The sequence below is a fragment of the Lissotriton helveticus genome, chromosome 2_1 (assembly GCF_964261635.1).
Source record: "Lissotriton helveticus chromosome 2_1, aLisHel1.1, whole genome shotgun sequence".
Classification (NCBI taxonomy): domain Eukaryota; kingdom Metazoa; phylum Chordata; class Amphibia; order Caudata; family Salamandridae; genus Lissotriton; species Lissotriton helveticus.
In genome coordinates this window covers 1,407,498,339-1,407,521,298 of record NC_136059.1, presented here as the reverse complement: position 1 = coordinate 1,407,521,298, position 22,960 = coordinate 1,407,498,339, and the positions used below count along the sequence as shown (strand labels likewise).

Here is a 22,960-nt window from a genome sequence, read left to right as displayed (position 1 = left end):
GCGTCTTGGTTAACTTTGATGATCCCAGGACAGTAGGACACATTTGTAATTGGAAAAGCCATGGTCTGGGAACTTCCATTCTATCCCTTCCATTGTCCTACTTTTATCCTTCTGGTTTTTCTCCTCCAACTGATGATGGTTGGACCGTAATACAGCGGAGAGGTGGGAGATTCAACCAGGGGGGAAGTTTGAATCATGGAGGTTGGTCAGGCCCCCAGCTTGCTCCACCTTACATTCGATGTCAAAACCGGTTCAGCGGACTGGAATCTGTTGACGGAATTCCGGTACATGTAGGGGTTCCTCCTGTTATGATTGTCCCTCTGAGAATCATCGATAGTAGTCCCCCTAGGCTACCAGAGCTCCACGGTATCGCACCCCCAACCCCGATCACACCAATACATGGGAGTAATAAGGAAAGCGCCCAAGGTTTAGACCACCCATTAGGTATGGCGAATTCCCTGGACTGTACTGCTCCTGTAGGAAGTGGTAATCCTGGGCCCATGGAGCCTACAGTGTCTGCACTGACCGGTCCCTTGATCACAACCTCGAGAGGAGACAAAGGATCTGGCCAGGGGCTAGTCTCGCTACACAACGATGTCGCTCCCATTAATGGCTGCAACAGTAACCTTAAAATTATTTCATGGAATGTAGTGGGCCTACGTAAAAAGCTACTACTCCCAGACTGGAATAACCTTATTGACAAATATGATTTGTGTATTTTTCAGGAAACATGGTGCCTTGAGCCAATGTACAAGTCTGGCTATTCTTCTTTCTACGTGCCAGCTACCTTTTCTGGGCGAGGCCGCCCATCGGGACGAATGCTAATCTGGGTTAAAGTTGCGCTTAATTGTAAAATTACCCACCATCATAGTGCATCAATGGACCTGATGAGGCTGACGATTAGGGACTCAAAGGCTAGTGTGACCCTGGAGCTCTTTAATATTTATGCTAGAGGCCTACAAGGGGGGGCCATATCTCCGACTATCTGTGCGTTGTCAGAATTACTCCTATCCTGCCCAACGGACTCCCTGTCCCTGATTGCCGGCGATTTCAACTGTACTTTCGAACCGCTGGCTGTGGATGGTGCTGGTGGTTTTCACGATGAGGATGCTAGATGGGGCATACCGCAACTGACGATCGCGCCAATTAAGAAATGGTCACCGATTGTCATACAAATGAATGCCTTAATAATGGAGCATGCCCTAGTAGCTGTTAATGGCCGTACGCCATCCGATTACCTGGGAGCTCATACATACAACAGGGTTTCCTGTCCAAGTAGAATGGATTACATCTTGGTCGATAAGAGGCTGTGGAAATTTGTGAGTGACATGACTGTCATTCCATCTATCCATAGCGATCATAACCCCCTGTCCCTTTGCATGCGGAATCGGTTGCTAAAGGGTGAACTTCAGCCTAGTAGCAGACCGAGGATGCTGACCAGGGAAATTACTTCTTCCAATTGCATAAGATTTATTAAATGGCAAAAATTCATCTTAGATGAACAAAAAACTAGTGCCCTTGGGGAGATAGTAAGAGAACAGACCGTGAAGCTTTCCGCAATTTGTGCTAATGTACTGGGACCCTGTCAGGCGGATGTAATTTATACTGAAACAATTGATATGATGAGTGCACTCCTCCTTGATACTCGGGCCATAAGCCAGCCCAGGAGTAGGAAACCTGCAGCCAAGTGGTATAATCAGGATTGCAGGGGGGCAAAATCAAAACTAATATCTGCCATTAAAACTTGTGATGTTGCCGAGGTTCGCTCAGCGCGACTTCAGTACAGGCGAGCATTATTGGTGGCAAAAAGGGCCTGGGAGGATAGTCATTGGGATGAGCTGAAGTCCGCTAGTCAGTCCAAGAATGGTGAGCTGTTTTGGGCTCTGGTCAGAAGCTCAAATGGTGGCGACATTGACCCAATACCCAACCACATCACTGATAGGGAATGGTTTAACCACTTTAGGAGTTTGTATGAAGGGGCTGAGGCAATAGATAAAAGTGGGTCTCTTGAATATGTTTCATTTCCCACGACAACCATTTTGCCATCCGTTGATCTTGTAGGGCAAAGAGAGGTCGAGGTTGCTATTAACAAAATTGTATCTGGGAAGGCACCGGGCCAGGATGGCATTCCAGGTGATCTATTCCGTGCCAATATTGAGCAATGGGCTAAATACTTCTCCCTTTTGATTAATGCCTTTCTCCAGGGCTCTCCGGTTCCGAATTCCTGGAAAGGGGCTGAAGTGATCCCCATCGCCTTTCAGAAGCTCTCCCTGGTGAGGGGAACTGGGGCTGCGAGCTGCAGACGAATTTTACCAATGTGATCCTTTGAACTGTGATTTTAAGAATAGCGATTGTTGCATCTGGAGCGTTTTTTATTCATTTTAAAAACCGCCTTATTTTATCTTTGGGTGCTGTCAGTATAAGGGGAATTGAATTGCTAGGTACTCTGACACCTCTATCACCTTTCATTCTTCTCCCTCAGCCCAGCCGCTTCTCAGCCGATACTCGGCGGCGGTGGGCGCCATCTTGAGTGAGGCAGGCGGGGACAGCGCTCTAGTCGCGCCGTCCTTCCCGCCCTCTTATCTCCCTATAAAATGTGCAAGGCGGCCAGACGGCGCAGCGGGCTGGCGCAGCGGGAGCGCCGGGTGCGCGCCAAAGCCACGCCTAAGCCAAGCCCGTCTGCGCCCGTCCGCGCCAGGCGCAGGGCATGCCGGCCAAATCCTTCCCACGATCAGGTATGACCCTTATGAATTACGTTCATTGCGTTACGTTATGGGAGCCCACCACTGTATGGGCTGCCTTCTCAGCAACCTACTCTGGGGTCCTTTCTCGTGTCGTCACTGTAGGTGGACGTCCCTGGGTTTCACTGGCGGAGTACCTAAACCGCCCCCCACATCTAAGCAAAAGCTGGATACTTTTAAGGGAGGGCTCATTAATGCTAGGTCCCTAGTGTGTCATGGTCAAGACATCCACGACCTTATACAATATCATGACTTAGATGCTCTTTTTATTACTGAAACCTGGCTTAATGATTCATCGAATCCCGATCTTGCAACCGCCCTACCCCCAGACTTTACCATCTTTAGGCGGGATAGACCCATTGGGCGGGGAGGGGGGGTAGCCTTTGCCATCAAGAAATCCTTCACGTGCCATACTTTCGACCGAGGCCACCTCAAGGACTGTGAGGGCATAGGCTTTGCAATCAAAATCAACGCTTCTGTCTCCTTCTCAGGGGGACTTATCTACCGCCCCCCTGGGAATGCCACCCCCTTCCTGGACTCCCTTGACGATACACTCGGGTCACTCCTGACACATTACCCCACCTTCACTCTTCTAGGCGATTTGAACCTGCACCTGGAATCAGGCACAGACCCTCACACCATCAGCTTCCAACAATCTCTCAGCATTTTTGGTCTCTCCCAACTTGTTACTTCCCCGACACATAGGGCTGGACATACGTTTGACGGCATTTGTTCTAATTTGGCAACCATGACTACATCCCCCCCGATTCCGCAAATATGGACCGACCACTGCCTTATCCCCTTTGCCATCAAGGTAAACTCCTCCATGCCACCGAGCGCCAAGCGCCTCCTCCCTCCTTCTTCGACCAATTGGAAGAAGGTGGCTGAACGCATCAAGTCAGACTCCCAGCTTTTGGCCCCGCCCCGCCCCCCATCTTAGTTGGGGATGTAACGTCCGACTCTTGTAACTTCCACATTTGGATTGACAAAATCGTCTCTGACAACTCCAGTCCGAATCGTCGCCATCCAGACCGCCGTAAAAGAAAGCCCAATGCCCCCTGGTACACCCAGTCCCTCACTGAAAGCCACCTCCAATGTAGGATCCTAGAAAGGAAATGGAGAAAAACTTACGACGAAGCCTCTAGACTACTCTACATCCTACAGAGGAAACTTTATCTCTCTAGCATTAAAGCGGCCAAAAGGAGTACTTTACCAAAGCCATAGAGGAAGCCCAGCAAAAACAACAAACAGTCTTCTCCATAGTTAAGTCCTTCACTCATCCCAAAGCCCTCCTACCTGAAATTCCTCCATCCCAAACCTTATGCAACCAAATTGCTGATTTCTTTATAGATAAAATCGCCAACATTCAGAAAGATTTCCCTCAACCCCTTACTACCACCCATGACGCCGTCACAATTCCCTCCATCGGCAGTTTCTCACCAGTCTCCCTTCAACAAACTCATAAGGCTATCTTGGCCTGCAAATCGGGAGCCCCCACGGACTCATGCCCCCCTAGCATTCTTCACCATCTCATCGAGGCTGTAAATCCCACGATTAACGCTATCATCAACGAATCCCTCGAATCAGGCATCGTTCCCGATGACTGGAAAAAAGCCATAGTGAAGCCTTTAATGAAGAAGCAAAACAAATCCCCCACTGACCTCACTAACATGCGCCCAAATTCCTTACTACCCGCGCTTGGCAAAATCACGGAGCAGCTAGTATACGGCGAGTTAAAAACCTTTGTAGAGAATCATCACCTTCTGCACCCCCAACAATCAGGGTTCCGTCCCGGCCACTCCACTGAAACCGCCTTGATTGAATTATCTGATTCTATCAAGTTCTTGCAGGATGAGGGGAGACAGGCTGTACTCATCCTGCTCGACTTAACAGCAGCGTTTGACACCATCTCGCATGCCATTCTTATCAATAGAATGCGCGAGATTGGTGTGACAGATACTGTGCTGACATGGATTACATCGTTCCTGTCCAATAGATCCCAAACGGTTTCACTAGGCCCCTACCTCTCCAGAGAAAGACCAATCACATCAGGAGTCCCCCAGGGGTCCATACTTAGCCCTCTTTTTTTTAACATTTACATGACCCCCCTCCTTGCACTGATAGAATCCCACGGAATCCTCGTCACATCGTATGCTGATGACACTCAGCTTGTCGTCACCATCAATAAAAAATGCACGGATGCAGTCTTTAGATTTAAGAATTGTCTCTCCGAGGTCTTTCTATGGTTGAATGGTAACCACCTCAGATGTAACAGTGCCAAGACTGAGATCATACCCCTAGGGAAAGACTTGTCCTTTTCCCCAAAAGACTGGTGGCCAAAAAACTCAGAAGCCCCGCCGAGTGCTGTTTCCTCGGCACGTAATCTTGGCATCCAATTCGACGCATCCCTCAGCTTTGATGATCATGTCCGCATCACTGCCGGGAGCTGTTTTAGTCTCATTAGAACACTGAAGAAATTCTTTGACTTCCTCCCCATCTCAGCCAGAAAATCAGTCGCGGTTGCTCTAGTCCTCTCCCGACTTGATTATTGCAACGGACTAATGGCAGGAGTGAAGAAGTCCACCCTTAGGAAACTGCAAAGTGTTCAACACGCGGCTGCCAGACTCGTTCTTAAACTCCCCAGAAGGTCCTCAGCCTCAGCAGCCCTCAATACCCTCCACTGGCTACCTCTTCACAAAAGAATTTTGTTTAAACTTCTATTCACTGTATTTAAAGCCACTAGAAAAACAGGTCCCCTGTATTTCACCAAGCGCTTTATGTATTACAATCCTACGCGCTGCCTGAGATCCTCAGGAACCAACCTTGTCGTTATCCCAAGATTTAAGTTAAAAACGCGAGGGGGGAAGACCTTTTCCTTCCTAGCAGCAAGAGCTTGGAACAACCTCCCCGTTAACCTTAGGCTAGCTGATACTGAGAGCCACTTCAGGAAACTCTTGAAAACCTGGGTATTCCAGCAATCCGACTCCTCAGTTTTCGCAGCCATCTGATTCATTCATCACTATGTTTCTTTTTTCTGCACGCTCAGCGCCAAGATGCTCCTTCCGGAGCGATAGTCGCGCTTTACAAAATCCCATAAATATCAAATTTACAAGAAGAGATCTAGGGGAGACCCTGCCAAGTATCCTCCAATCAGCCTTATTGATGCTGGTCAGAAGGTGGTTGGCAGGGTACTTCTGGAGAGGATCCTTTAGTGGGCAGAAAAGAACAATATCATCTCGCAATTCCAGGCAGGCTTCAGGGCGTGCACAAGCACTGTCGACCAGGCATTTAGGCTGGTTTTGTTGCACTGGAAGATAGTAACCATTGGCAAGGGCGGTCTGTACTTCGCCTTTATTGATTTAAAGACCACATTTGACTTGGTCCCCCGAGAGTGCCTGTGGACGGTTTTGCGGGAGATGGGGTTTCCATTGCCCATTTTGAATTTGTTGGCCCGTATGCATAATGGAAATTATGCATGCATCCGGTGGGGCACCCAGGAGTAGAAAACTGATAAAATCCTGCTAAATAGAGGTGTCCGCCAGGGATGTGTCCTGGCGCCGACCCTCTTTTCGTTGTTTGTTAATGGGGCCGTCTCATTTTTGTCTGAAATCGACGCTGATGCCCCTACTCTGGCTGGTGTCAAAGTCCCTGCTATGCTTTTTGCGGATGATACGCTATTGGTATCTAAAACACCAGCAGGCCTCCAGAAGATTCTAGATCGTTTCTGTTTATTTTGTAGTCTGAGGGGCTTGGTAATTAGTACAACCAAAACCAAGCTCCTTTATTTTAACCCTAGTAGGAAAGCCAAATCTACGCTTACACTTGACAAGGTGCCTCTAGAGCGTGTCAAATTATTTGACTATCTAGGGATAAGGATATCAGATCAATTCAAATCAAATCAAAAACCACTTTATTCGATTTAGTTAAAAATCATAAAAGCATTCTACACACATCACAAAAAGGGCAATACAAATTCATGAGCAAATACAAAAATCATCAATCAATAGTATTTTCATATACATAAAGAGACATGGTATGAGGAAACATCGATAATAATTAATTTATATACATTATAAAAATACATCCTAAAAAGAGTAATACTCGATAAAATAGACATTTAAATGTAAACAACATCCATTTCAGTCTTCTTCACAAAACACTAATATTTGCATTTTTAAGTCTTTTCCTCCTGATCCTAACCGCAGCAACAAGGTAATTGGCCACGCTAAACATGGCCAACGCAGAGTCCAATAATTGGAGATACAGGAGAGCAGGTTTTGCCTGGTAAAAAGCTTCATCCTTCAATAATGGAACCAGGTATTTCTTTCTGGGCTCAGTGAAAAAATTACAAAACAACATGAAGTGCATATTATTTTGCGTAGACAAACTATCACAATTACAGACAGGGGCATCCTCCTCCTTAAACCAACCTTGACTATCACACAAAACTGTGTAGATCTGGTTAAACCGGAGTTTAACCAGAAGCCACCTATGAAAGGGGATAGTGACGGTAGTAAGGTACGGTTGTATAGTAAGGCGGGTAATGGTAAGGTAGTGGGCTCTGACCGTGGGCTTGAGTAGTTGGCGTTCCTCCCTCTCCACATTTTTCAAGTTTATAAAGTTGGCCTTCACCCAATCTAAATCAGATTTCTTTAGACCCTGAGGGGCCAGAAAAATATCAGGACGTCCCAGGTCCAGAGAGCACTTTTGTATATATGACAGCCAAATAATGTTTTTATAATTATCTAGTTTTAAACAGTCCGCCAGTATTTTATGATTTAGACCCAAGTTTTTATTGGTCCAAAGCCTTATCCATAACAAGATAGGGGCCATAAGAAGGGTGTCAGATATATACCCAAGCCCCACTTCCTGGTGGACTGAGAACGTGGCTGTAGAATGGGGAAGCCCTAAGGTGGAACGCAGGAACTTATTTTCTTCCCTTTGAACTGGTTCACTATTTACATAGCCCCACAGACCCGAGCCGTACCTGGCTATTGCCACTGATTTTGCCCTGTATAGGTTAAGTAAGGCACCTGTTGGCTTCCCGCCCAGTCTCCTGGCAAAACTTAGGATAGCAGTGGCCGAGCTTCTGACCGCTTTAGTTTTAGCTACAATTTGCGGAGCCCAGCTCCCCTTGGTGTCAAAGATTACACCCAGGTAGGTGAAAATTTTAACATTAGTGAGCACGTCACCATTGCAGTAGAACTGTTTGGAGTTGTTTTTACCTGCCCCAAATGCCATGACGTGAGATTTGGAGTTGTTTATCACTAAGTCTAAAGATAACATAAAATCATTAAAAGCATTTAAAAGTTTTTGCAAACCTATGGGGGTCCGAGCTATTAAAGCTGCGTCGTCCGCGTACAGGAGAACCGGAATACGAGTTTCCCCTGCACGCGGAGTATCCAAGGTAGCATTTAAAAGAGTTTCCTCAAGTGAATTTATATACAAAGTGAACAGCATGGGAGCAAGAATGCAGCCCTGCCGCACGCCCCTACTGGATTTGAACCAAGCGGTACGATTACCTTCTTGGTCCATTCTAATTGAAGCTTTGAAATCTTTATGTAGATCTGCCAAAAAATATACAAGGGGAGGATCAAGACCCAGTTTTAACAACATGGTCCACAGCCGCGCTCTATTCACCAAATCAAAAGCTGTGGACAGGTCCATAAAAGCAACAAAAATTGACCCTTTTTTAACAGTTGTATATTTCGAAATTAATAAATGAAGATTTAAGCATTGGTCCTCAGTCCCTCTCCCGGCACGGAACCCATATTGGGCATCTACTAGAATATTATTGTCTATGGACCAGGTGTTAATTCTAGCAAGCAGGACTTTGCCCAAAATCTTCATTGAGGAATCCAATAACGAAATTGGTCGAAAACACTTGGGGTCGCTTCTTAGACCCTTTTTAAAAATAGGCACTATAATAGCACATGACCATGTTTTTGGCAAACCGCCCTCATACACACAATTAAAAACATTAGCTAAAATCTCAGCCCACATCCCAGAGTTAAGTTTGTATAGGTCCAAAGGTACCCCATCCGGGCCCGGGGCTTTATTCGCAGCTGAGCCTAAAATTGACAGCTCTACTTCTGATTTGGTAAAATCTAATTTAGTGAGGGACGATGGGGAGCAAGGTATTTTAAATTCCTCGACAATTTCATTAGAGCCATATATATTAGAAAAATGGTTAATCCAGTCAGCTTCAGAGATGTTAATTTCAAGATCCATATTGTTAGTGTGGGAAAACAAAGGATTATTAATTATAGCCCAAAATTTGGAGCTATGTTTAAGGGTCATGGGGTCCATCAAAGAGTCCCATGCTTCATCTTTGATGGCTTTTTTCCGGAGTTTGACTGTCAAAGCATATTGTCTTCTTAGATATGCCACCAAAGTCCTATCTCTAGGGGATTGTTTAAGGCCCTTCAGCAAAGCTGAGTGTGCCTGTGAGCAAGAGTGGTCAAACCATCTACACACTGGTGCAGAACCCCTACCTGGTTTAACTCTAAGCTCTTTTTCTACTCTAGCACAAATAGCTTCAAAGGCACTCACGACTTCCCCTCCCCCCATCTCTCTATTCCTGCATTTCCCAATTTCGACTCCCATTTCTTGCACAATAAGACCATGAAAATCCTCTGGACAAACTTTGCACCATTTAAGACGTCTACCCTGATCTTTGCTCCTCACGTCCCTAATAGAGGTAGCCCTTAATACTCCTTTATGCAAACCAGAAAGAGCATCCAAAACCAATAACACAGGGTTGTGGTCACTAAACCCACTTACAATTGCGTTATAAAACAATACATAACGAAGGAGCCCTGAAGACATAAAAAAATAGTCGATAATCGATTCACTGCCCCTTGCGTTGTACGTGACCACTCGATTTATTGTGTCTGAGAACCCTGGTTCATATAGGTCATTTGATGATAACAAGTTTTCCATTGCCACACCCTTAGGGCTATGTTCAAAGTGTGGCGGTGAAGTATAATCAGGACCGTTATCATCAATAATCTGGCATTGGGACTCACACAAATGAACATTAAAATCACCCATCATTATACACTGAACAAAAGTGGTTTGTTTTGACATATATTTAATTAAAAAGTCCGATAAACCATCTAAAACAAAATTTGGGGGCCCCCCCTGCATAGAATTATAACAGTTTATTAATACAATCTTATTCTTATCAGCCAAACAAATTTCCACCAGCTGAAAGTAATGAGAAGAACTAGGAATTTCTCTAACATTACCTGCAATTTTAACTGAAACAAGGAATAGCAAACCCCCCCTGTCCCTACCCGATGTCGAGCTCTGGGCATCAACAAAAAAAGAAATGTATCCTTCTACCCAGAAGCCTTTATCTTTCATCCAAGTTTCTTGCAAGGCAACTATATCATGGTTCTTCACTAATTGTAACCAAGTTATGTCATCTTGTTTTGCCCGTAGGCCTGCAATGTTCCATGATAATAACCGTATGTGCCCTCCGCCCAACTGTAATGGGTCGTTTATAACAGTTTCAACTCTGGCATCAAGAAGGGTCACATCAGTATTGCCTGGGAGTTGGCGAGTCAGGTTTTCCTGTTCAGGTGCAGGTTCTAGTCATTCGATGTCTATTCTATCAGCTAATGCCGAAAACATGTTTGACAAAGGTAGGTCATTAGAGGGTGTATTCCTTACATCATTTACTACACCATTACCTTTGATTGACTTAGTCATCCAGACATTAGTAGGCATAGGTGAGATAAGATTATCCTCTGCCCAAGTATTGTCAGTAAACTGTAACTTATTATTCTCATTAACAACTGGCCTATAAATTCGGGGATAGAAAAAGCCAAGAGGCATCGCCCGGACCCCTTTACTTACATGATCCAGAGGGGAGTCATCCCAGAAAAGTCGACTAGCGACATTCTTGGATTTGAAATTTACAATGACACAGTCTCCAGATACCTCTTTCTTGCTTCTACCCACCCAATTTACCCGTCTACTTGTTACAATATTGTCTGCGATGTTACTTTCTCCCGTGCAATTGGCATTACACCATTTTTTGACGTGCCTAAGCAGGGTCTCATGTTGTTCTACCACCCCGTCTTCAAGTTTAGGCACATTAACCAAAATTGCGACAAAGGGTGTAGCATCCGGAGGTAAATTTATTGGAGGTACCCTTTTTTCCACAGCCCCCCACTGGCCTCTAGGCCCTGTGGAGCGACTTACACTGTGGCCGGCCTCTGTCGTGGGAATATATATTACATTATCTACCTTCCCTTTTTGTGGCACAGGTTTAACAATAGGTAAAAGAGGGATATTGACTAGCCTAGTTATGGGTGGGTCACAAACTTTAGGGGCAGAGACCTGCACAACTGGAGAACATGGAGCCGAAGGCATAGGAAAGGCAGGTGCCCGGGTATTAAGAACATCATTGATACGATCACATTTTGCCATAAGGTTTTTAACACAATCCTTCAAAGTTTCAGTAATGTCCGAGGCAATCTGAATTAAAGCAGTCTCAAGTCTATCTGTGAACAGTTTTTCCAATAAGGCCATAATGCCTTCCTCCGTCAAAAGAGTTGACTGAACAGAGCCAGTCATAGTTAACGCAGAGCATCCAACATCCCCGGGGTTCATAGGGAGGTTAGGTATCACAGTTTCAGGTAAAGCCGGGCATGGAAGAACTGTGGCAGGTAGTGGCAAAGTAGGTCTACACGCCTCAATGATGACCCGAGGCTCCAATGGTATACAGTTTATAGCAGAGGAGTTGGAAGTATCAACAAACCCAGGGGTAGGAGCAAGGCCCAGTTCACGCTCGGACTCAGCAATCTGCGATGATAATTCCCCCACCTTTGTAGTTAAATATGTGAGTATACTTGTAGTATACTTTGGCACCTTCGCTTTGGCTTCATCAGCCGCTGGTGTAACCAATTTGCGCTTACCCATAATGGAAGATGTTACGGACGTAGCCCGTCCCGTCCCTGGTCGTCCTTGGACGGCCTTAGACGGCCCGCCCTCTGCCCGGGCTCCGCCCGGCGCCGTCCGCGCGCGTCCGCGACGCGGAGGTAGCTGCCGCCTTTAGTAGCGCCTCCTGTCGCTTGTGCAGGAAGTGGGCGGAAGATGTTGCAGGGCTCGCTGGGAGTTGTGGTCCGCTCCGCTCAGCGGCCGTGCGATGGCGCTGCACGGCGGCGGGGGCGACCACAACGTCAGGGACCCAGCAGCGCTGTGTGGCAAGGCAGTGCGAGCAGCGTCTGAGCAGCGTTTCCGCGACCCCTCCTGGAGCCGGTAAGCTTGTGTTTAGATCAATTGAAATGGCACCCACACATTGAGAAAATGGCCCTAAGCCATAAGCGCGTTTTGGGAGTTATTGGGAGGGAACATAGAGCTTCAATATCAATATCCAGACCCATAGCCCTGCACTGGAGATTTATGCTGCAAAAGCTGTAGGTTGTGCATTGTATGGAGCTGAGCTCTGGGGCTTCAACAATGTTGATGCCCTTGTTATGGCTGAAAATAAGTTCTTCAGAGAGCTCGTTTCATTACCTAGGGGTACCCCAACTAAGCCACTCCAGTACGACATGGGTCGCCGATCAATTAAAGACCTAGTCACTCTGCGCCCGCTTCTCTACTGGGCCCGTTTGTGGCGTACACCCGAGCTAGCTAGCTATGCAGATGGGCTAAGAGAAGTTATAAATATGCAGGGGTCCCACAAAATTGTCTGGCTTGCTAGGGTCAAAAAGTTTTTATTGGCTATTGGTTTTAACATTGCATGGGAGTCAGGTGTTTCGGTGTCAAAAATGGAAATTAAGAGAGCCTACTGGACATGGGTTGATGCCCAAGATCTCAGAGACACCAACTTGGGCAGGTTGACAGATGAGTTCCGCTTGCACAAGACAGTACATCGTCTTGAACCCTATCTGGACTTCATTAGGAAACCCAGAGATCGGGCACTTTACATTCAGTTCAGACTGGGAACTCTCCCGGTTCGTGAACGTACATGTAAGTGGAAACCACCCAACCAAACACCTGTTAATTGTCCATTTTGCACCGATGTTCCCGAAACTATCCCGCTTTTTTTCTTTGTATGTCGCGCTTATAACAAACCTAGGTCGAAATGGTTAAAACCTGTCTGCCGTCAGCTTGAGACCACGAATTACTCTTCTGCCCTCAGAATATTGCAGACAGATCCTAATACGACCCTAGCTTGCGGGGTAGCCAAATTCCTTAGCTGGGCGTGGGTGATTAGACTGAAAGACTTACGTTAATTTTATAATGCGACTACTTTTTAACCTTTTCCAAAGCTGTAATGGTTTAACAGTTTTTTATTACTGTTGCATTCTTGTTCAAGTGCTTTTTTAATGTATGTCTTAAATTAATTTTGTTTTTACCTGTAAATGTGCTTTTTAAGATATTTCATATCGAAATAAAGCTTTGTACAACAACATTAATGATTAAGACCTCAGAAAGCTGAAAGAAAGTATGAGGGGGTCTGAATATCTGGGACAAGGCCCTGAACTCACTATACTAGCCTACAGATAGGTTCCCACCATGATTATGCATATTTGGCCACAACAATGCTATTAATGTACGAAGGACGGAATGATAAGATAGTTGAATGCCCAGCGCTAAAGGCCACTCTAGAGGATGTATACATGATTCACAATTCATGATGATTCATATGAAAGTTAAGTCGATGCTATTAAAAGAGGATAATGTCTCTGTATCTGTGTAAAGTTCTGGTTGCTCTTTGTTAAAGAGGAAACATAGACCTCGATTTTTATCAATCTTCGTCACTGCTGTGAAGGAAGTGTTGAAATACAGAGCTCCTCGGGTTCGTTTCACAGACTCAAAGCTTTTCATCGTTTTGGCGCAAAATAGTTTTGACAGACTGAATTATGGCGCATTCACTGATAACGTTGATTTGGGAAATCTAATTAGCCACCCCCAGATATCGTGTGTAAAAAACAAAGTGATACATTCGACATTTGGCTTTGGCCACAAAAGTAATACAGGGAGGAATTATGAGTAATCTAGTCGTTTTTTAAAGTACATGATAACTGACTCGTGTTTTTTTAGGAGAATATTTCTCGTTCTATTATGTACTCAGCTCTGCTATGTATTATGTCATTTGCTTTAAAGCTGTGCTGTTTACTTATGCGCGAACATTTCTTGTGTTTCTTCTTTTTTTGCTATAAATGCTCTATTTATCTAAAATACGAGAAAAGTGTAAACAAGAAATGAATGAACATGTGCGTTTCATATCAATACAAGAAGGCTTGGAAAAGTGAGCCATTAATCCAATCAATCGTGATGTTTTCATATTCATAGGGAAACATCCTTTACAACGCAACTTTTACCACGCAATGCCTTTACATCGCAACTTTTACAACGCAAACCATTACAGCGCATTGCGCTGGGGGGCGCTCTAGGATAGGGAATAGATTTAATCTACTATCCAACACCTTCCCTAGTGTCCACGGGGACTGGAGTTGGAATAGTAAATTAAACTATTCACTATCCAGCACCCCAAAGCGCTATGCGTTGTAACAGCATGCGTTGTAAAAACCGCGATGTAAAAGCATGCGATGTAAAAGCATGCGTTGTAATGTCATACATCCCTTTTCATAAACCGATGTTATGCTACAGCCATATGTACACAGCAAATGCCCTCGTACTATGGCGTCCTACAACTGTGGACAACCAGGGTCGAGTCATCCTACGAGGATATTTTGTAATTGTAGGGATTGTGTTCAGTTTGGTTTAGAAACTGGACAGCGAGCTATTGGTGTACGATTTTGGAGTGAGATTGATTGGTGTATTTGGATGGCTTCACCAGTTGGTTAAGAATGTTTTAGGTTGCCAGCATGCTTACAGGAAAGAGATGACGTACATAGGCTTTGTTTTGTTTTTTCATGAAAAAGGCACCCACCACACTCGCTGTACAATGTAAGTGTTTATTAATGAATGTGACACTGCCATACCCAATGTATTTGCCGTACCAGTAGCAGCAGTGAGTCTTCTCAAGTGAATGTACAGAGCAAAAGTACTTTCATGACTCACACCGGATGCTCTTTCTGCTGCAAGATCACCCTTATGTTGCATCCATTCTAAATGTTACATATTTATGAAACTATATAGCAAAACGCCCCGTTACAATGAATACAGGTGCTGTAGTCTGGTCAGGTCCGAAACACGGAGCATAACTGAGCGTTTGCCCGGGATATAGCAAAAGAAAATTGTTTTATCTAAATTAATAGTACTTCAAACATTGTTTCCCGAAAACAGTCACAGCTTGAACTAAACACACAAAAACACCTAGCCATTGGCGCTGTGGTGTATTCAGATTACCATACTGAAATGACAACATAAAAGCTCTGCATTTTATTCACATACAAATATACGTAATTACTTCAATTTCAATCAAAAGATGCACCACAGCACGATATGAATTAATTGCAATATGTGGTACATAAAGCAAAGATTACCTACCGTTTGTCTGCAGATTGGGCAACTGATAGCGCCAAGCCAAGAGCCGAACCGCCAATATGCAATAATACACGAACCTGGACGGAAAGAAAAATGTCCATGACCAAGACGGAACATCGGGAGTTAAACCAACAGTTTGAGCCTCAGTTAGTTGCACAAGCCTCACACAGTTATCTGTTATGTATTCTCTAGATATAAAATATATGGAAAAGTGAGTCATCTTTTTCATGTAGGGAGATGAATCAGCTTTTCCACCCTCAGTGCTGTTCCATTAGAACTGGCTAACAATCCTTTAAGTAGTAAGGTATTAATAATGCCAAAACGGGAATACATTCTCAAGAGCAAACCAGAACCTATGACAAAAAGACAGAAAACGGATAGTCATGAACCTAGCCACGATATGTAGGGTGGAACTATTAAATGATCACACACTCCCACCACCTAAAGATGGTGCAAAATGCTCATTTTTTTACACTATTTGCAATATCTTAACAAAGGGAATGGTAACTGCAACATGGCTGGCAAACAAGTCCTGCAAGGTGGTCATAGATCATGGAAACGGGGACCAGCCTCCCCCATCAACACAAATACAACATGCAATCCCACCTAATGGTGGCATACTTCTGGTTACGTATTTTCAAGATAGAAGTAGCAATATGGCGGGCAAGGCACTGCATGGCGCGATCAAAGTGCAAGCGCAGATCCTTACTTATTACCCCCAGCAGTCGACTCCAGAGATCAGAGACGGGTTGGGGCAAGACTCCCAGGAGCAGGAAGTGGACAGTTATATGGGAAATGCTTATTTAGGATGGGGCCACCTGACAAGCAACACCGAAAATCAGTGGTGTGAGGAATGGGAGTTAAAGCAAACTAGAGCAATTTAAACCATAACACGAAACTGTGTGATATCTGAGCACATGGACACAAGCAATAACGTCAGGTTATATGCGGCGAGCGCTCTTTCGCCCGAACTGACATAAATGAGCAATACTTTGGTTGAATGGCTCAGATGCAATGTCTGACACAAACGCTCCGCTATTCTTTACTAGTTGCACGGGACTCATATTAGTCAAGGTTGGCCACTGTTCCACCAAACCGCAATGTAACCCTCGTCAGTACATGTATTGGTCATCTGTCCCTGCCTCATGTATATTTTTTCTTTCTATACCTTTTCTGTTACCCGCACGTTTGACGAAATGCATATAAAGATGTTCACCCAAAAAAGTATTATAATAATACGAAACTGTGTGATTGTGATAATCCCCGAGCTGAGCTTTCGCGGTCAGCTGGGAGATTATTTAAATAGCTACTATTTAAACAGGTGCTATTCATCCAAATTAAAAGGAAGCTTGGATCGCTGAACATTACAGATACAAGCGAGGGTACTGACCTCAAGCAACTGAGAAAAAACAAATATATGATATACAAAGCTATCTACTGCCAGCATCCCGGGGGGCATTTGGTAATGAGAGCGAGCTCCGTGAACCAACAGAGGATGACTGGATGGAGGCAGTGGGAAGTCCCTTAAGAGGCCATAATTAACTCTTAGGTACAATTTACATACATGTATGTGATTTAATACCTAGACAGACTACACAATAGAGGTAACAGCACCCCCATGACTACAACGCAATGCTGGTTAGTACTAAGTCAGGATACCATTGCTCATCAAACTTGTGTCCTTAAAAGTGACAGGTTCTTTTTACACTTAAAAGTGACAGTTTGTGCGCAAAAAGTTTGGGGGCATGATGTATGTATGGCAGCCTTACCAGGAGCTGAGCTGGGGGTGTGGCACAGGGTTTGTGTCAGAGTGTGAGCATGTGTTGAAGGTGGTGTTAGGTTAGCAGGGCATTTAGGGTTATGAAAGGGGAAAAAAGTGTCCCTAAAGGTGTGTGCAAAAGAGTTCATGTAAGAGAGAAATGTCTGGGCATGTTTTAAAACTGTGACTGCAGTGCTGTGCTTGGGGAACGCTGAGATGAAGCTGTGAATGTGCAGGCAGTCCCCAAGCCCCCCCACCCCCAAAGTGTGTCAGAGTGTGAGGTTCATCAAACACTTGTCCTTAAAAGGGACAGGTTGTTTATGTCCTTAAAAGTGACAGTTCGTGCGCAGAAAGTTTGGGAACATGATGTATGTGTGATAGAAGAAGGAAAAACCAAGCCCAGGCTGTGCCCAATCTTCCCACTCTCCCCAGCTCTTTTCCTACTCGCCCTGGAACCTCTACTTTCTATGATCAGAAATAACATTGAAATAAAGGGAATTCCAGTCATGGGGAATAAGGTTAAGCTAGCTGCATATGCGGATGACATACTCATTACAACAGAGAACCCGGGCCCCTCGATCGCAGCCCTAATGACCACCATTAACCCCTTCCACGCTCATGACGAGCTGGGCTCGTCATGGTGTAGCCTCCTCGCACGCTCATGACGAGCCCAGCTCGTCATGAATAATGGAAAATGGAGGATCCCAGCACCGGGGGGGAAAACGCATAGCAGCCAAGTGGTTAAGGAGTACGCTCAGGTAGCGGGCAACAAGCTTAACAGGGACAAGTCTGAATGCAAACCTCTAAATGTGCACACAAGTAGGGCAGTCCTAAGGGACTCAGGGTTCGCTTGGCAGAAAAAATTCCTGAAATATCTTGGTATTTACTTCAGGAGGGACCTTAAATCAACACTCGACTACAACGAAAAAATAATACTAAACAAGCTGAAAGAGAAATTAGACTCATGGTCACCAAAATTTATCAGCTGGTGGGGCAGGGTGGAAACAATAAAAATGATGCTAACACCCATGGTTAACTACCTGCTCAGCATGCTCCCACTCGTAACCACAGAGGAGTTTCACAAAAAGTTGGATATTCTTGTAAATAAATTCCTCTGGAGATGCAAGAAACCCAGAATAAGCCTACAGAAACTAAGACTACACAAAACCTTAGGAGGTCTCAATCTCACCTACTTCAAGACATTCCAAACAGCATGCCTAGCCAAACAAGGGATACACTGGCTCGCGCCAGAGCAAGTGTACACGCCGGTATGGCTGACGCTAGAGAGAGCAATCCTAAAAGGCTTCGACCCCTTAGCCCTGCTCACAGCCAACAAACACCCCAAGGCCAACAACACCATACTCAAAAACACAAAGAACGCGCTCCTCAAAGTCGACAAAAGAATGGAGAGTAGTATTATAAACACAAGATGGGAATCTATTTGGTTCAACACTAAAATAAAATACAAAGACAAGATACTTAACATTAACTCCTGGTATGAACAAGGCATCTCCACTCCCAAACAACTAGAAAGCCTTAGTACCCCGCTCACATTCGACACCCTAAAACATTTGCACAACTTACCAGACATTGAATTCTATAGCTTTCTAAGAATAAAGGCGGCGATCACGAGAGCAGATCTTAACAAGGAGGTCCCACCGATTCTGCAATACATGACGAACCTAAACAAAGTTGGCCACCAAACGTCGCACCTATACAAACTCCTGTGCCCAGTAACAACGAGACTAAACGCCAAAACACTAGAATACTGGGAAACCCTACAAACTAGACAGTTCAGCGAGAAGGAAAAGCCTCGCCTCTGGTCATAAGTGACCAAAAATAAAGTCACCCCAACCTTAGCACAAACTAAATACTGGCTCCTCCACAAAGCGTACTGGACCCCATCCCGCCTAGCAGCTGTCGGACTACGTGATAACGACTTATGCTGGAACTGCTACAAACAAAAAGGAGATTTGGCGCACCTTATCTTCTACTGCCCCAAAGTCAAGACATTCTGGGATAAAATAAGAGACTTCATAAACATCATAATGGGGCACTCATTACAACCAGACTTCCTAGGGATAGCCACCGCCTTCATGGCCCCGGAAATTCAGTCCAAAAACGACAGCGATTTGATTGACCTTCTGCTCGCGGCGGCTGTTAAAACCATCCTAACGAACTGGAAAGACACAGGGAAGGTATCCTTCAAAAGCTGGTTCAACTGGATCACCTTCCTAAGGGGGGCGGACAACACAACCTCTAAACACTCACTCAACTCCACCACAAAAGGTGAGATGTGGTACTCCCTAGACAACTACCTGAGCTCGCACAAACCGCCTTAGGCAGGCCAACTGGGCTCGGTACCCTCACATCCAGCCTCCTCACATCGCAAACTCAGGAAGTTTTGGCGGCTAACTACCACGCGACCCATCCTGTCCTCTTTCCCTTTCTCTCCTTTCCCACTTTTGTTTCCTTTCCTCGAGGGCAATGCATAAGACCACCAATGAAAGCATACGCCAAGATCGTGATTACCTAGCTATTTCTGTACGTGCCACCATTATGTCAACGATATGCATACTGTAACCCCATCGGCGTACGATGACACCAGTATTGCCTTCACTATATCTGTACTGTATATATGAACATTTTCCGAATAAAATCTTTTGAAGTAAAAAAAAATAACTTCAAACAAAGAAGTTGCTTCTAGCTTTCCAGGCAGGGCTCGGTCATGATTAGTCTAGGAGAGTAGGGTCTGCTTCCTATGGTCACCCCCACTTTTTGCTGTGATTTACTGGTTTTTCGACTTTAGTGTGGCTGTGGGCCTGCTAATCAGACGCACAGCTCAGCTGTTCTCTCTCTAAATTGATACCATGTACTTTAGGTACATACCTGATTGGGTATTGGGTCACCTTTGTGAGCCCCTGTATAGTGTACCATAGGTACCCAGGGCATAGGTGCATCCAAGGCCTACCAGGGGCTGCAGCATGTATTATGCTACCCCTGGCTGGCCATCCAAACTGACACCACAGGCTGATCACTCAGCCTGGGCAAGGTGGTGTAATCACCGCTTGCTTAGATATAGTATACCTATATCTACCAGAGTGCTTGGTTTTATGTGAGAGGGTGCCCTAGCATGAGCTGAGCCCCTCTGCAGCTTTCGGAACCATGTCCTTATAGCTGTTCTATGATATAGCCATACCAAATACTCTTAAGTGCATTCAAATCCTCATGGTTAATGCTAACTTTGGTTTGGCTTTATCGAAACATGTTGTGTAAGGTGTCAAACACTTTGGAATACTACCCCCCCCCCCCCCCGCCAGTTCTGGCGGCAGGGGTAGCATTCCACCCTTCTAGAGGGAGAAGACATGTAGTTACTGCTTTACCCGGTTAAAGTTAAACAGAGCCTCAGCATCACAAAATGGATGCTGCTGCCACAGACACAAGTCTGACATCCTGCTGCTGGACGAAACTTCGGCAGGGGAGGCCTGGACAATAGGTTTCCTGCCTTTCTGCTAGCACCTCCCCAGACAGGCTTTTAGTGTATTGGGGCAGTGAGGGCTGCAAAATGAGACACTGCCTGGGGCACACAAGGTGCTCAATGCATAGCTCGGTTCAAACCAGTTGCTGGGGCACTCAAGCCCCTGCTCTGGCCCGAAATTGGACAAAGAGAAAGGGGTGTAACCACCCCCTTCTCAGGGTCCACCCATAGGAGGGACCTAGCAGGTAATCCAGCCCCTTAGTTTGGTATAAAGTTAGGAGCCATGTTTAGAGACATTAGATTACCCTGGAAAGAAACTACTACATGAAACTCTTGGACTTCAACATTCTAGAAAACTGAAGAAGATCTCCCTTGTGGTCAAGGAGTGACCACCCTGTTCAAACAGGCACCACCTGTAACTTGCCGGTTTGCTTTGTCGATGCTCCAGCGGGAACCCGACGACTCAGCGACTCAGAAACTGGACTTCCAGACATCTCCGACTTCGATCCACATCCACAGCAAAGCTGAGACCCGTGGCGGACACGAGAGACGTGGGACCGGTTATCCTGGACTACCTGCACTTTGCTAATTGTGTAACGACCGAGGCACCCTCGCAGTTGTGCATTGGGGTAAGAGAAGCCCCAGACCCGAGCAGCATCTGCACCAGAGCTCAGCCCTCCACACCCCACGAGTGCCGCGTGGGGCCCGCTCCTGCATTTCAGCTCGACGCGTCTTCCCGGTGCTAGCCCGTTGGCTAGTACGCCCCCTGAAGATGATCCTTTGAATTTTCAATGCTTGCCTGGTTGCTCTGGGCTTGCTCCAGCTTCCTTCTAAAAGAGAAGCGCCTCAGACCTTGCTGGTCTGACCTGAAGCCAATCTTCACTTCCAGGGTGGGTTGCGGTTGCCAAGGCTTGTTGGGTCCAATCCGGATACCGACACCGCAGTCAACTAGAGCCTTTGTGGGACAGCTCGACTCCAGCTCCTGGTCTTCGTCGATGCCTCCTGGTCCTCGTGGCTGCAGAGGCAAGTTTCACCTCTTCACCTGTTTGCATCGCAACATCACCTGGTTCCATCCTGGTCACTGGCTAGTGACCCAGACTCTGTCCCCTCTGCCTTCAGATTCTTCATGGCTTCGATCCACCCTTGGATCCACCCGGACACTCTTCCTTCGGCCGCCTGCAGCACTTCTTTTGCAGGTCTCCATTGAAAGCATCGACGAAACCCGACACGAAACGACACCTATGCACCCGGCTTCCCTGGGTGAGGTAACTCGATTACTCCAGTGCTCCCGTGGGTATTGACTATCCAAGTGTCCTAGTTTAAAGGGGTTTTATCGTAGTCCACTCAGAAGTGCCCTTAATCAGTAACTTTGTGACTTCTTCGTTCCCCATTGTAAGTCAATGGAAACTTGCGTCTGTGTTCCCACACTGCACGCGTCTCCCGTGGGTCTCCTACTTCCAAACCCTTGGTTCTGTAGTGTAGCCCCAGCGATTCCCTATGCCCTAGGCCTATTCACCATTCCTGAAGTGGCTCTTATACCACTTACTTAGTATATGGTTCGTGAGGCCCCTAGGGCAGAATTGTATTCGTGCAACTTATAGTATGCTTAATGAGTAACTTGTAACGTATCTCGAACTCTGACCTCATAAAGAGTGCAGAGGGGTTGTGTTAGTAATAAATACATATATATATTTGATATATACCTTGTGTGGTGTCCTTTCATTTGGTATTCAAGGGATTATATATGGTAAAACAGCTGGCTTCACATGCTCTCTGAAGTTTTAGCCTAAGACTGCTGGTCCATGCTACCACTAGGATAGTAGATCTATATGGTTGACTTCACAACCAACCACCATAAGGGTCGTTTAGACTGGTGCAAGGTGCCCACTAGAATAGTGGACATCATATAACAGGAAGAAAGTGGTCAAACTTTCTTGCAATCTGAATTTAGCAATCTCCAGAGAAGAAAACAGCCTCCCATAGGTTTAGAGGCCATAAACAGATTTGAACAAAATTGAGAGTTAACCTGCACGGCGTGTATTATCATCGTTACCCCCTTGTCTGCCTTCATCTCCGCAAAACTAATTTAAGGGGTGTCCCTGCTCCTCGAAAGATGTTGATGCTGATCATCCTAAATACTTTAAAAATAATCTTTTTAGGTGGTTAATGTTGCCCTATGAAATATTTCCTCTTTTTTACGACTTACATTAACAAATACCATATGATTTTATTAAAAATATATGAATGAAAACATTTACTTACCTGCAAATGTGGTTCTGTAGCATTGGTATCTTTGATAGATTCACATGCTTGAATCATTCTCCGTCAAAGTGGAAATCCTATGGGAACATTACAGTAACAGCACAAGTCAAATTCTGCCTGAAAGTCCCCAGCATAGTGACACTTTATTAGCACATACACCTCACTGGAAAGACCCAAACTCCCTATACTGACCTGCTTATTTTTCAAAACTTAGAATAAATCTAATATATTTCTCTAGGGATGCAACAT

At 45.4% G+C, this 22,960-nt stretch overlaps 1 protein-coding gene across 1 annotated transcript in view; it reads right to left on the bottom strand.

Moving 5' to 3' along the window:
- LOC144818688 (E3 ubiquitin-protein ligase RNF170-like) overlaps positions 1–22,960 on the bottom strand; it is a 392,615-nt gene that overhangs the window by 197,785 nt on the left and 171,870 nt on the right. Inside the window, exon 5 of the mRNA XM_078676341.1 lies at positions 15,216–15,289. Within this exon, the coding sequence (XP_078532467.1) occupies positions 15,216–15,289 (74 nt within the window). The remainder of the gene's footprint in view (positions 1–15,215; positions 15,290–22,960) is intronic.